This window comes from Leucopleurus acutus (assembly GCF_964270905.1).
Source record: "Leucopleurus acutus genome assembly, chromosome: 8".
Lineage (NCBI taxonomy): Eukaryota > Metazoa > Chordata > Mammalia > Artiodactyla > Delphinidae > Leucopleurus > Leucopleurus acutus.
In genome coordinates, this window is record NC_139151.1 from 49,798,272 (window position 1) to 49,813,167 (window position 14,896).

The 14,896-nt window shown below is 41.3% G+C and overlaps 1 protein-coding gene across 2 annotated transcripts in view; it reads left to right on the forward strand.

The window, feature by feature from the left end:
- RAB30 (RAB30, member RAS oncogene family) overlaps positions 1-13,947 on the forward strand; it is a 78,789-nt gene extending 64,842 nt beyond the window's left edge. For both annotated transcript variants that reach the window (XM_082844933.1, XM_082844932.1), the window contains 3 exons: positions 2,461-2,544; positions 8,726-8,909; positions 13,675-13,947. In XM_082844933.1, the coding sequence (XP_082701059.1) occupies positions 2,461-2,544; positions 8,726-8,909; positions 13,675-13,925 (519 nt within the window). In that variant the 3' untranslated portion in view covers positions 13,926-13,947. The remainder of the gene's footprint in view (positions 1-2,460; positions 2,545-8,725; positions 8,910-13,674) is intronic.
- Positions 13,948-14,896: the final 949 nt, after the last annotated feature.

Genomic DNA, 14,896 nt, shown 5'->3' on the forward strand with positions numbered 1-14,896 from the left:
TAAGTACAAGTTCCCTTTGGGGCTGCCCTTTTGAGAATTACTGCCAGAGATTATATACCTGATTTCACACAGAAATGGGTGGGAAATCATTCTGAGGTTGACCTTCTTCTGTGTTTTCCTGGAAAATTATGAATGGCATCCTTTTCAGGATTTATCATGCATGCATCTTGCATTTTCATAAAGTGCTAACGGGGAAGGTTGAGAATAGCTCTTCTGTCTAAGGCACAGGGCAACCTGGTGCCCAGGAGAGAACACTGGCTCGAGAGTGGAGACACGGGCCCTCGTCGCAGCTCTTGCCCAGTAAGCCTGGGGAAACTCTACCCCCTTGCCGGGCCTTCCTGCCTCTCTGTGATCTCCAAGGCCCCTTCTAGCTCTGACAGTCTGTGGTTCTCTGGAAAACTGGAGAGACAGATTGGTTAACACAAATAGCTTGAGGGCAGAGAGTCATCTTTGGAAATGTCAAGGTTTTTCCCATGATAATGAACGCAGAATAGGACTTTTTACTAAGCCATGGCCTGGTGAAATCAAAAGTAACAAGCTGACAGGCATCTGGGCTCAGTCAACCGCCATGGCGTAATATTGGAAACTCCAACTGGTTTTACTTCCCTCTACCATTAGTAACCTTTCTGCTTTTGGCAGGAGGACAAGACTGCAGAGACGTAAAGTTTTCAGTCCCTTTGTCAGAAGTTCCCTTGACCTTGTCTAATGACTGAAAGTTCCCTTAGAGACTTTTCAGCCCGCTCTTCTCATTTTATAGGTAAAAAACTCAGGTCTTAGAGGGATGAAATGACTTATTAGCATCTCATATCATGTTAGTGGCAAGGCTAGGAGTAGAATCCAGATCTTCCGGTTCACAGCGTGATATTTTTTATCTTTTGCATGTTCTAACTTCTGAGACCATAGGAGTCTGGCTTTTCTTTTTAAAAGCATAATTCTTGTCATTAGGGGTAAAAATACTTTGATTTTTAAACAGTAATTTTTACCAATAAGCACACCACCCCTTATTTTTCTTTTCTGTTTACTTTTTACCCCTCCCAGTCCCTTAACTCCCCCCAAAGTTCATATTTCATAGACAGGATTATGTTTAGTTTTGTTATTTAGTAGACAGTTAAAATGAATTGGATTCAGCTGTTTTTGAGGCATGAGGAATTGGGGAACAAAATGATGAGGGAGACACTGGGAAGGATTTGTTTTATTTTTTGGCATTTGTTATACTGCAAAACAGCTGGAGCTGTAAACTTGAAGCTTGGCAGCCTTGTGTTTGAGCCAAACCAAAATAGAAGAAAATTGATTCAATATTTGTAAGCAAAGTTGTGAATGTTTATATTTACATCTTTTGCAGACGTGCAGTGGAACAGTTTCTGTTGTCTGATGCTCAGTCTTTTAAGTTCATACTTTAATTAAAGAACCCTCTTGTTAGGGAATGGACTTAATTAAAGATGCCCCAGTCTTAGCTCCCAGAGCTAATACAGTCCATTTTACTTTAATTTCTGGAAATACTGGAGTATGAACGTGAAGAGGGAAGAGAAACTAGGTGAAGGGTTCTTTCTTGATAGAATTCCTTCCCACTTCAACTCCCTCCCTAAGCTTACAGGAAATATTATGTGACAGTAAATTACATTATACATGTAATTTTACTAAAATCATACCTTTCTAGTTCAGCTTCCAATTTGATGTAAAGCTTTGTTTTGAAATACTTACATCAGACCAGAGAGAAGGACTGGTTTGCCTAAGGTCACTCAGAGATCCTTAGGCTGCTGCCTCCTGGTTTGGTGCTATTTCTACTATACTGTCTCCCTGGATGACTGCTTTTCTTCAGTTATCTTCCCAGGGTCATTGGCCCTGATCTCATGTAGTTATATCTGTATGGTACAGAAATAGTTATCACTCTCAGGGCAGATGGAAATTCAGAGGATCACTGTCTCATTCATGTTTCTTGTGTTGAGTTCTTGTTTGTTTTTTCATCTTGGTTGTTCACCCCCATGGCTGTCCATGCCCTAGACTAATAGCCAGTTTGAATCTTCCTTGATCTTACCTTTTAGAGCACCTGTCCGTTTTGCCCCCACCCAGACCATCCTGATCTCATCCCTGCAGCTCCATGTCTTATCCTTGTGTCTGATTTTTCTGTTTCATTCTTTGAAGTCAGGTCCCCCGTCCTTTCCCAGTTCTCTTCTTTTACCCTCTCTGTCTGCTTCCTCCTTTCTTTGTACCCCTTTCCCCTTCCTTCTTCTTTCAGCATTTCTCTCTCCCCCATTCACCCTCCTTTCTCCTCCCCTCAAAACATACACACAAAGTTAAATTAAACAGGGTTCCCATGACACTAACCAGAGTTCTCTCTTCTACCAGTTAACTCAGCCAAAGGAAGGAGCTGGCGATGGGTAGTAATGGGGTGGGGTGGGGGGAGAATCTCATTTAATTGAAAGATTTGCTTATTGTTATTTTCTATTATTTCTGCTTTAGGGTCTTTTCCCCCCAGGACAAGGAGCCACAATTGGAGTTGATTTTATGATTAAGACAGTGGAGATTAATGGTGAAAAAGTAAAGGTAAGATACTAAGTGTTCAATAAGGGTTTCATTGTGTTGTGTGAGAGGAAGTAGTGTTTTCATAACATTTATTAAATCACCTAATGGAAACCCACACTGAAAATAACATACTCAGCCATGGCAGCTTATTTCCAAACAGAGTTCCTCTCTTCCATTTATAGGGGCAGGAAGGGGTTATGGGTGATGTGTTTACAAATGGGAAGACAGAGAGAGAAGAGCTAAGGCAAGTTTGTCCTCTCTCTTGTCATGTCAGACTTCCCTGGTGGTCCAGTGGTTAAGACTCCGTGCTTCCACTGCAGGGGGCATGGGTTCGATCCCTGGTCAGGGGACTAAGATCCCGCATGCTGTGTGGCATGGCCAAAAAAAAAAAAAAAGGAAGAAATTTCTTTTGGGGATCTCTTGAGTTGGGCCATTATGCAGAGCTATTTCTTCTTCTTTTTTTTTTTAAATTGGAGTATGATTGCTTTACAATGTTGTGTTAGTTTCTGCTGTACAATAAAGTGAATCAGCTATGTGTATACATATATCCTTTCCTTCTTGGACCTCCCTTCCCCCACCCCCATCCCACCCATCTAGGTCATCACAGAGCATGAACCTGAGCTCCCTGTTTCTTCTTAATAGCAGCTTCATGAAAGAGCCTCCCGATTCCTACATTCATTATGGGTCATTCTGTTGTATGAATCATTTATTAGAATTATTCTGTCTACCACCCTACCCCTATCCCTAGTAAGGGAGAAATACTAAATGAGGGGTCCAGGAAGGGTCCATGATCTGCCCCGTCCCCTTTGTGGCCTCTGGATGGTTTGGTACCTGTATGAGCTATGGCGTCTGAGTTCAGTAACAGGAGAAGGGAGGTAGTATTTTTCGAGTGCCTAATATGCATCAATCCCCCTGCTACCTGTTTTTACATTTAACTTAATCCTTTTTGTAAACTCTGTGAGGTAAGTGGTAAATTGTCTTCATTTTATAGTTTTCAGAGAGGTTGAGTGACTTATTTATCCAGGGCTACACAGTTTAGCAAGGGAGGTAGGCAGGATCTGAACCGGTTTTGTGTGGGCCAGTGCACCTCACTGCCTCCCTGACAGGGGTCTCTACTGCTCTGAGAGCAGGGGAGAATGAAAGCATAGTAAGCCCATTATCTCGGAGCAAGGAAAGCGGGAGGTGATGGAAAGAAGTGTGCAGGAATTACTTGGGGGACTTCCCTGGCGGTCCAGTGGTTAAGTCTCTGTGCTTCCACTGCAGGGGGCATGGGTTCGATCCCTGGTCAGGGAACTAAGATCTCACACGCCGCATGGTGTGGCCAAAAAAGAAGAAGAAGAAAAAGACTAAATTACTTGGAAGGAGGGTAGAGATACTGATCTTTGGCACTGTGCCCCTCAGAGTTAGTGAAATTCCACGGTCAGATCTTTCAGAGCTGAATCCCATGGAAAGAAGGGGTGACCCTGGCATCAGCATCACAGTGAGGACCCTGGCATCAGAGTTCCAGCCAGATCCCAACCTCAGCATCCCAAGTTTGAGGCCATGTCACTTGCATCCTTCTCCCATAGGTACCTGCACTCCCACCTTCAGATGCCTCAGGAAGGGCAGAGAAGCTCCGGGGTGCTCTTACAGCATGTCACAGACATACAGAGATGTGTTTAGGATGAGGCTCCTGAGTGGGGGACAGTATCTTTCCTAGTGCCTCTTCCAGCCCTGACTCTTCAAAGGGTTTTTTTTTTTTTTTTTTTACTGCAAAGACATCTACACCAAATACAATAGTGATGGAGAGCTGGGGGCTCTGGAAAATAAAAGCAGGGTGTGGAATCCACATAAATGCCAACTGGAAAGGTCAGAAAAACTGTGCATTGGGGTGGTGAGAAGGAGCTGGGTGGGGAGAGAAGGGAGCCAGGCGTGTGCACTCGAGAGGCGGCGGCAGGAAGAGCCACTTGTAGTTCCCTCCTGTTCCAGCAGAGGCAGGTGGTACCATCCCAAGGAGCTGGGTTAAGGTAACTTCTGTTTTAGGCATTGTATTCCCAGTTGTTTGGGTTTCCCATTTATATACATATATATGTATGAGTTCATTCCTTTGACCAGAAAGGTTCATGCCTGCCATATGCCAGGCCCTGGGAATAGATAGCAGTGAATAAGAAATGGTCCCCATTGTTAAAGAACAGGCTTATTTTTCCTTCCTGAATCCCCAGATTTAGGTATTATATTTATGCCACTTTCCGTGAACCATAACCTCATTTTGAAGTACTTATTATACTCAGCTAAAATCCATCTTTTTATAGCATCTAACTCTACCACGAGACCACAGGCTCCCCAAGAACAAGGTTTATATCTTACTCATCTTTGTATCACAGCACAGTGCCCGTTCCCATCATCACTTTAGGCCTCTGGACCTTCGTCTATGAGAAGTGAGAGTTGGTTCATCTCCGAAATCCAGTCCTAATTAATTTGCCTGGGATTTTTTCTAGCCGTATATGTAGAATCAAGATAGAAAATGACCCTCTTCAACTACATTAGTCCAAGGGTCTCATTAACACTTGGACACGTGAGGAGAGCAGCCCAGGCTTCACTAAGGAAGCAGTTGTTGTCTTATTATTGTTGGTGTTCTTTAACATTTACTGAATACCTCTTCTTGGTGAGAGTTAAGTGTCTTTTTGCTAGTAGTTTGCAGGCTTTCTCAGGGCCCCATAGAACCAATGGAAAGAGAATCCACCCATGGTTTGTACAGGATCACCCACCTGGCGAGTGGCAGGGCAGGACCAGAACCCCGGTTTCTCTCCTGACTGCTCATCATCCACCCTCAGCCTCTCCTACAAGTCCCATTCTTTCTAGGATGACTCCCAACATCACAGGCAGCTAAGCAAAGGTGATAGAAAGATTCTCATAGCTATTAAGTCTTAGTGCCCAATCAGTAGAGGCAAAGTTGAGGAAGAGGCCCTTCTCTTAAAGTGGTCTGTATTATGAAGGTGACCTTGGGTAGAAAATATAATTAAAACTTATATAGAATTTTCTCCTAACCACTGATTTTTTTAGCCTATCATAAATTAATGAGTAATAAGCAAAACTCTAAGCTCAGTCATTTTAACCTTAGGAGATTAATTATAATAGAAGATTTGCTGGATTTTTCTCTCATCAGGTATATACTGCATAGATAGGAAAGTCTTGAAAGTATGCATATGTATTTCCTCTCTCAGCCATCTGTCCATCCTTTCATTTATCCAGCCATCCTGTGTTAGGGTGGATGCTTTGTGCCAGGCACTGTGTTAGGTAAAGCATCTTTGTTCCCTAGTAACTTACTGTCATCTTGCTGAAACGTTTCATCTGTGAAATCTTCTTTAATACTCTGCTAATCATTTAAGCAGAATGAATCCATCCTTCGTGATTCCACCATCCTTTGTTCATTCAGTTAGCCATCATTCCAATGTGTCCACCACGTACCATGGCCTGTTTTAGGAAGGCAGTAGGGGTATAAGGTTAAATAAAAGGCAGCCCTTACCCTTAGAGAACCTAGTCTAACAAGGGGACATAGTAGTAAACCAATGATTGCAGTACGTTCTTGTAGCAGAGGCAATAGAGGTGTAAGTGGTGGTACAAAGAAGAGAGTAGACAACGATGCAGCCCCATACTGGAGGTGAGAGTGGTTAGAAAGCCCAGGGCAGTGGTATTGAGAACATATTCATGGACATAAGACTAACACCAGGAGACACTCTCCTGCTGGCCCCTCTTTAATAAAACATCTCATATCTTACCATGGTTAATCAACTATGTATTCATCCTCCCTGTACTAGGAGCTTTTTGAGATCAGGGATTGTGTTTTATTTATCTTTGCATCCTATCTGTGCTTAGCATAGTGTTCTGCATCTGTTAATGATCTATAAATGCTGAAAAAGAGCAAATGAATTGCGGAGAGAATACTGAAACCAAGTTGAATAATAAAGGCAGTGGAATATGGATCTCCTCAGGAATTAACCACAGGGCTAGAAATGGGCAGCCTCTTTGGGAAAACAGGCTACATCTCAGCCAAGAAATACAGTCAGTATTCTAGAAAATATCTCAGTGGTTTTCATTCTCAGAGCTGTTCTCAAGATGTGCCAGTCATGAGAACATACTGATTTCTAATGATTAGCAGTACTAAATCCAATCACAAGTGTTTCTCGAGGCTCCGTGCAGCATTAAAATAATAGTCTCTTGTTCTAATACACAGCCTGGCAGAGGGGAACCATGTCCCTAGGTTTGAGGCAGAGAACAGAAGTGGCTTTTGTCCTGGCAAAAGCTGTAACATCTGTATGGTCGCCTTCAGCATACACAGGCTTTCATGTACATCATCAAAGTGCAGCTGTGACTCCAAATCAAAGGAGAGCCTGTGTGCCACTGATTGGTGGCAGGGACCACCGGTCACTCATCAGTCTCCTCAGCTAAACTGGTCTGAGCAGAGGGTGATACCAACTGCCTCATCCTCTTTGGATGCAGATGTACATTTAAATCAGTCTCTGGCAGCAAAGCAGCACGGTGTATGGACTGAGTCCTCTCCTGGGAGTCAGAAGGCCTGGAGTCTGCGTCCCAGCCTTGCGAGTAACCTGTTAATGAAAGAGAGGCATAAACTTGCCTACCTCACTGGGTTGTTGTAAGGATGAAATGAGACCGTGAATAAATATTTGAACATTTACTCTTTGCCAGACACTGGATTTGGTATAGGGGATAAGAGAGAGTAAAATGGACCCCAGCTTCCCCTTCATGAAGCTTTCAGTCTAGTGAGGAAGACGGTTCTGAAACAAGTTATTACAAGTAACTAAGTGATTCAAGTGTGTCAGGTGCTGTGAGGGAGAATTGCAGGGTAGGTTGCAGGAGAGATTATTTGGGGGTGGGGATGGGGAATCTGGCCTAATCTGAAGGTTCCAGAAGGTCTCCCCTGAGGAAATGATGTTCTGTTAATGGGGGTGAAGGCATTTTGTGACATGTGAAATTGATGCAGTTAGAAGGGAAGGTTGTTGTTGGTGTGATTTTTCAAGGTCTCGGATTTGTTCTGCACTCAGCAGTCGCTCTGGGGAAGAGTTCTCTTTCAGAGGTCTGCTCTGTGCAGGGAAATTCAGGTTGAAGTGAGAAGTGTTTTGCCTTCTTTGTTATTAGAACCATTAGGTAAATGACTTCAGCAGGTTTGCATATTATTAACCTCTTTTTATAAAGAAGCCACCGAAACCCAAAGAGATTAAATGACTTGCCCAAGGTCACAGAGCTTACAAGTGGTGGAGAGAAATTATTTTCTTTGCCTGCCATGGCATTGTTCCTGTTTTCATTAACAAAGATAATACCTTAATATATTCATTTGAATGGATTTTTTTTCCCCTCTCCAGTTGCTGAGTGAAATGCCAACAGTCACAGTGACAGCTTGCCCTGGATCCCAACTTTTGTAATTGGGCCATGCATTATGATTAAGAGCAGGGACTCTGGGACCACACTGCCTGGTTGAATCAGCTCTAGGACATATTGGCTGTGAGACATTGAGCAAGTTAATTAATCTCTCTGTGCCTCAGTTTCCTCATGTAAGAAATGGATATAGGAATAGTACTTACCTCATAGAGTTGTTGTGAGGGTTAAGTGAGTTATTCTATGTAAAGTGTTTAGAATAGCGCTTGGCAAGTAAGTGCTCAATAGTTTGGTTGTCTTTTTTAAGATTTTTTATAAAGAATAGAAGGGATTGCTTATGACCAAAAGGAGAACGTTTGAAATATGTTATATGAATGCAAAGCTTTAATAAGACATAGGAATATACTTTCTGATTTAGAAAATAAACAAAATGGAAAATTAAAGATATGAGCAATGAAGAGTCTACAGATAAAAAAAGCAATTCTTATGGGAAATAGGCTTATAATAAAAATTAAGTAGATTATAAATACCCTAATTTTACCTTTTAAATGAAGTTATACAAAAATAATCTAAATGCCTTTAAAAAAAAGAATAAAGGGGAAACTCAAAATAATTTAACAAAGAAAAAAACAAAAATCAAAGTGAATCCCTATCTTTAACCAGGCTCACCCAATAAATCTTTAAAAAAATTGTAGGTGCCTTTTTCTTAGGGCAAAAAATAACCATGAAATTATTTGGGTGAAGGTGCTTCTGTTTCTAAACTAAAGAAAGGCAGTGCTGTCTTTCTTTTTTGCTTCAACAACCTGATCCTTCTCTTATGCCTTTACAGCTCCAGATCTGGGACACAGCAGGTCAAGAGAGATTTCGGTCCATCACCCAGAGTTATTACCGAAGCGCCAATGCCTTGATCCTCACCTATGACATAACCTGTGAGGAATCCTTCCGTTGCCTTCCTGAGTGGCTGCGGGAGATAGAACAATATGCTAGCAACAAGGTCATCACTGTGCTAGTGGGTAAGTAAGGACTAATGAGGAGGGACATTGATTTGTGAGCATCAGAGAATTTAGAACCACATAAGGCCACATGCCTTGGTACCTTCCGAGAGTATAGTCTACAGCTGTATAATTCATGTGGTCAACATTCAGTTCTTCTAAATGAAATTGAAGAGAAAATGAAATAGATCCTATCCCATGGTGATGGTTTAGAAAAGTAAAGTAGAAAATGTTGCTGATTGATTTTCCTATCAGTGCAGGCTCTAGGGAAGAAGGTGGATTGCCATGAAACTTATGTGGGCTGCTAAACATTACAAAAAAATCTAGGCCATGGAAACTGCTGGTCTAGAAGTAAAATATATCTACGTTGATAAGGAATTCATTATTGAAGCAATTATTTTTTGCCTAAAAAAATGGACTTTGGTTAATTTTTTTCCTTCTTATATTTATACTGATTTGAAAAATTCTAATTTTCAGAAAGAATAAGGGAAATTCTGCAGTTTGTTTCCTCTTGTAGGAGGGTAGAACCTCTATTTAGTACGGGGGGAAAGCAGAAAATAACCCATGTTTTTTTGTGTGGTGACAAATGCACCCATTAAAAATGAAATTGCGGCGAAACAGATTAGATTGTTAAAAATCCTCTACTGGTGATGGAAAAATGTTAATAATATTTGGTTGTTAAAATGTTTTCTTCCCGAGAATTCCCTGTCAGTCCAGTGGTTGGGACTCCGAGCTTCCACTGCAGGGGGCACAGTTTTGATCCCTGGTCAGGGAACTAAGATCCTGCATGCTGTGCTGTGTGGCCAAAAAAAAAAAAAAGAAAAAGTTTTCTTCCTAAGAAGGAACATTGTTGTATATTCTAGAAAGACCTGAATTTTGGAAATCCAGTAGAGAACCTCAGAAACATTAAGTTAAAAATCATGGTTAACAGTAAGTTAAACACTTTATAGAAAGCGTTATAGCTAGTGTATATGTGCCAGGAATCATATTAGGAATATTATGTGTCATGATCCCAAATTTACAGATGAGGAAAGCAAGGCTCAGACAGGTGAAGTTCTTTCCCCAAGGTCACTCAGCATGTAAGACTGACTTCAAAGCCTGTGTTTATCCAGCTGTAACGTGCTGCCTTGTAACAGATTGCTGGACTTTTCCTTCAGGCTGCTGGGTTAAGTATCTGCCTCTCTATGAGCTAATGCTCCATGCTCGGTCCTGAAAACCCTCCTGCACACTGGAGAACCTTTGCTGTGAAGAGCTTGAAAGACCTCCACTTTGGACATAAAGTCCTTGAGAACATGAGTCAAAGCATTACTACTTGGGATTCTATATAAAGGAAGTTAAATGAATATATGAGGGGACATGATCAGTCAGCTCAGTATGAAAGAGGCACTACCTTTTTTTTTTTTTTTTTTCCGCGGTACACGGGCTTCTTCTCACTGCTGTGGCCTGTCCTATTGCGGAGCACAGGCTCCAGACGTGCAGGCTCAGCGGCCATGGCTCACGGGCCCAGACGCTCCGCGGCGTGTGGGATCTTCCCGGACCAGGACACGAACCCGTGTCCCCCGCATCGGCAGGCGGACTCTCAAGCACTGCGTCACCAGGGACGCCCGGCACTACCTTTTTTATTTATTTTTTATTTTAAAAAAAGTTTATTTATTTATTTATGGCTGCATCGGATCTTAGCATGCAGGATCTTTCGTTTCGGTGTGTGGGCTTCTCTCTAGTTGTGTGCGGGCTCCAGAGCACGTGGGCTCTGTAGTTATGGTACATGGGCTCAGTAGTTGCAACACAAGGGCTTAGTTGCCCCGTGGCATGTGGGATCTTAGTTCCCCAACCAGGGATTGAACCTGCTTCCCCTGCATTGGAAGGCGGATTCTTAACCACTGGACCACCAGGAAAGTCCCAGCACTGGCCTTTTTTTTTTTTTTAACATCTTTATTGGAGTACAATTGGTTTACAATGATGTGTTAGTTTCTGCTTTATAACAAAGTGAATCAGCTATACATATACATATATCCCCATATCTCCTCGCTCTTGTGTCTCCCTCCCACCCTCCCTATCCCACCCCTCTAGGTGGTCACAAAGAGGGGTGATCTCCCTGTGCTATGCGGCTCCAGCACTGGCTTTAAAAAATTTTTTTATTATGGAAAATTTTAAATATAAGCAAAATAGAGAAAACAGTATAATGAACACCCATATACCCATTTCTCAGATTTGACAATTAACAACTCATAGCCCATTTTATTTTATCTTTTCCCCATCTCTTCTATCTGCCTTCCCCTTCAGATTATTTTGAAGCAAATCCCAGATGTCATGTTAATTCAATTTATATCATTTCAGTGTGTATCTCTATAAAAGATATAAAATTTTTTAAAAAAGAGAACCTAACCACAATGCCATTTTCACACCTAAAAAATATTAATGAGTCCTTGATTGACTCATCCATCAGAAATTTATTCAAATCAAGATCCAAATAAGGTCTGTATGTTGTAATTAATTTTTATGTCTTTTGATTCTCCTTTTAGCTATAGCTTATCCCTCCATTTTTGCTCCCTGGGAATTTATTTGTTAAAGCATTTGTTTGTCCTGTGGAGTTTTCAAGTCTGAATTTTGTTATTTCACCCTGGTGGTGTCATTTGATATGTTCCTCTATCACCTAAATTTCTGGCAGATATGTAGGTAAATCTAGAGCCTGGTCAGATTTAGGTTTTGTTTTTCGTTTTAGCAGATATACTTTATAGTTGGTATTCCAAGGTACTGTTCTCATAGGACAGTCAAGAAAAATGCTTGATTCTTTCTTTTCCATTTATTACTTTCCAAAGTAATGAGTTGGTTCCCTAGTCTTCCAAAAGCAACTGTTGAAGTTTGTTTATATTTTGAATATTGCTATAGATTTAAATATATTTGATGTATTCTAGCCCCTTGCAATTATTATTATTGATGCTTCAGTTGTTCCAACTTTGACAGTGGGAGCTTCTTCAAGTGGGCTCCTGAGTCCTTTTGACATGACTCAGGAATCTTTGATAATTTTCTTTATTTCTGGGATGACAAGTGTTCGAGGCACATCCAGTGCATTTCCTGCCCCAGACCTGGAATTAGGCATTTCTTCAGGAAGCACTGTTTCTTTTCAATGGGAAGTTGTATTTAGAGGCTACAACCAAGGTGATAGGAATCGTCTTTACTAGGTGATGGCTTTTAGGCTTTTCAGTGGACAGAGCTGGTGTGTGTGTGCGTATGTGGTGAATTCTGTGGCATCCACAGGGGGTTGTCTCATTAGGCTCTGTGAAACGTTTTGACTGACGAGACTACCATAGACCACATGGTATCACAGTCACTTAGAAGGATACAGGACAGGAAACACAGCTTAGTAGTAAGCCAGCATCAAGCATTCCTCTTCAGTGGAAGCAGCCCTCATAGCAGTCCACAGAGCTGTCCAGGACCTCCCGGGACAGTTCAGATGTGAAGGGAAAAGGCTCACTTCAGGCAAGTGCAGGATCTGCCCTGGCTAGAAGCCTCAGTGCCCCATAGGAGCCCATCTCTCTTGTAACAACCCGACAGGCCTAACTTTCAGGGTCTCTTCAGATGAAGAATCATCACACTCAGGGAAGCCTAAAGTTAAGGCTTTCCATTAGGTATTTATAATTCATACATGGAATTCCCAGGCCAGATGGAATTTATCAATCAAGGGTCACTTTTACCATGAGCAATGTTGGGAAGTAACACAGCTGGCATATCACCTTTGTCAGATTTCCAAAACAGAAGTTGAAAGTTTTTTAAAGATAAAATAACACCATGAATTATTCACACTGATACTTCCATTTGTAATTCAGGACTACAGAAATTTTACTTAACCTCATTAATCTTATATCTGTATTTCCTTTCTCCCATGCTAAAAATCCCTGTCCTAATGCCACTGGCATAATTACTCATTTGCTTTATCCCTTAAAACATGTATAGTAGCCCCAGGTAAATGATGCCAACACTACCACCGACAAGATAATTACTGGACAGTTCAAGATTTTTTCCTTCAATTCTTTTTGTCCTTAGGGTATGTGCCACTGGGGATACATGGTTAAATTACTGGTTAAATTATCTTCAACTCACCTGAAATAGTTCCTCTTTGTGTGGTTATGCCACTTCATGATAAACAGGTTCATTTGTTTAATTTTGCTTTCAACTTTAGGAATTGCTTTTTAAATTTAATTTCATATTAATTGTGTAATCGTGTAAAACATTGATAAGATTCTGAAGTCAAATCTATAAAATGAACTATATTTAGAAAGGGCTGGTTTTCATCCCTCAAGCTTGTTCCTTTCATAGGTAACCATTATCTTTAAAATTAAAATTTTGTTTTAGTCTCCCATTAAAAAAATAAGAATAAAGTATATTTTTTCATCCATTTTTCTTAGAGAATTGTATATTATATACACTTTTTTCAACTTTGCTTTATTTGCTTAACAATATATCCTAATGTCTCATTCCATGGCAGCCTACAGAGATATTCCTCATTGCTTTTTATGGTGCTAAGTAGCTCCAAATAACTATGGATGTGACATAGTTTATTCAGCCAGTGCCCAACTGATGGGCTTTTGGGTTGTTTCCAGTTCTTTGCCATTACAAATGGCACTGGTATTTTAAAATAAACAATCCAGGAATCACAGTCACATTTGTTTTGCTTTACTTGCCCATCTCTCTGGTTTGACTTCAGATACGGAGTTGAATTTTGATGTTTCCAAACTTGCAAAAAAGTCAAATGACGATTCCCTCTTTGATTTTACCACTATTTTAGGCAACAAGATTGATCTGGCTGAAAGGAGAGAGGTCTCCCAGCAGAGAGCTGAAGAATTCTCAGAAGCTCAGGACATGTATTACCTGGAGACCTCAGCCAAGGAATCCGATAACGTGGAGAAACTCTTCCTTGACTTGGCGTGCCGCCTCATCAGTGAAGCCAGGCAGAACACACTTGTGAACAATGTATCCTCACCCTTACCTGGAGAAGGGAAAAGTATCAGCTATTTGACTTGTTGTAATTTCAACTAAAGGCTGAGGCAAGGAGAAGCAAGAGGAATCAGCAGTTGCCCTGATGGGCCACCAATTGCTGGGGAGATCTGGCGATGACTATGGGTCCCGCTCTAGGACCTTCTGACTCCTGTGGGCTCCTGAGCTTACAAAGCATGGCAGGCCAAGGGCCTCGTCCACAGGCCAGCATTAGCAGAACATATAATGGTTTCACCCTTTTGCAGTCTGGAGTCGGATCAAGGAGAAAATTGCACTAGGCGCTCCATGATCTGCAGAGCATGTTGCTTTTGTTTTTTTTAAAAAAGCAAGTAAAACGCATTCCTGAACACAGTCCAGGGGGAGACGTACTGTAGGGATCCCTCCTGCACGTCAGTGGGTGCATGTGGGGGCTGCTCTTTAGGGCTTCTGGGGGCCCTGGTTTTCTTGTCTACCAGGTAAACCAAAACTGGGAACGCCAAGTCCTGTCTCTGGTGCGTGTTGATAGCTCCATGGAGATTTTGAAAAGTGTTATTTCTCTTTTCCATGGGCACTTTCAAGAACTTTGGGATGTAAAAATGAAATGAAACCTTTACCCGTGACAACAGTAGCAATCATTGTTTTATTAATGTATACAAGCTCCATGACTCCTTTTGGTGCTAATGATGCCACTCTTTCACAGACCAAACATTTTAGTACATTGATGTCCTTAAATACATTTCATAGAAATAAAAACAAAACAAAACAAAACAAAAAAAAAGAAAAAAGGGAAGTCCATTAATCAGCTGTCTTTCTCAAAGTCTCATTATCACCTTTTCTAGGGTAGATTTGTTGGGAAAGAGAATACTTTTCCTTTCCTGTTCCCCTCTAAATCTCTACCACTTTCTTCTTCAATTCTCCCATCTTTCCTGCCCTTTAAGTAAATGAAAAAGTTTGAAAAATGGAAAAAAAAAAAAAAGAGAGAGAATGGTAGATACCCTAATGAGTAGTGTGAGAAAACAGACCCGATCTGACCA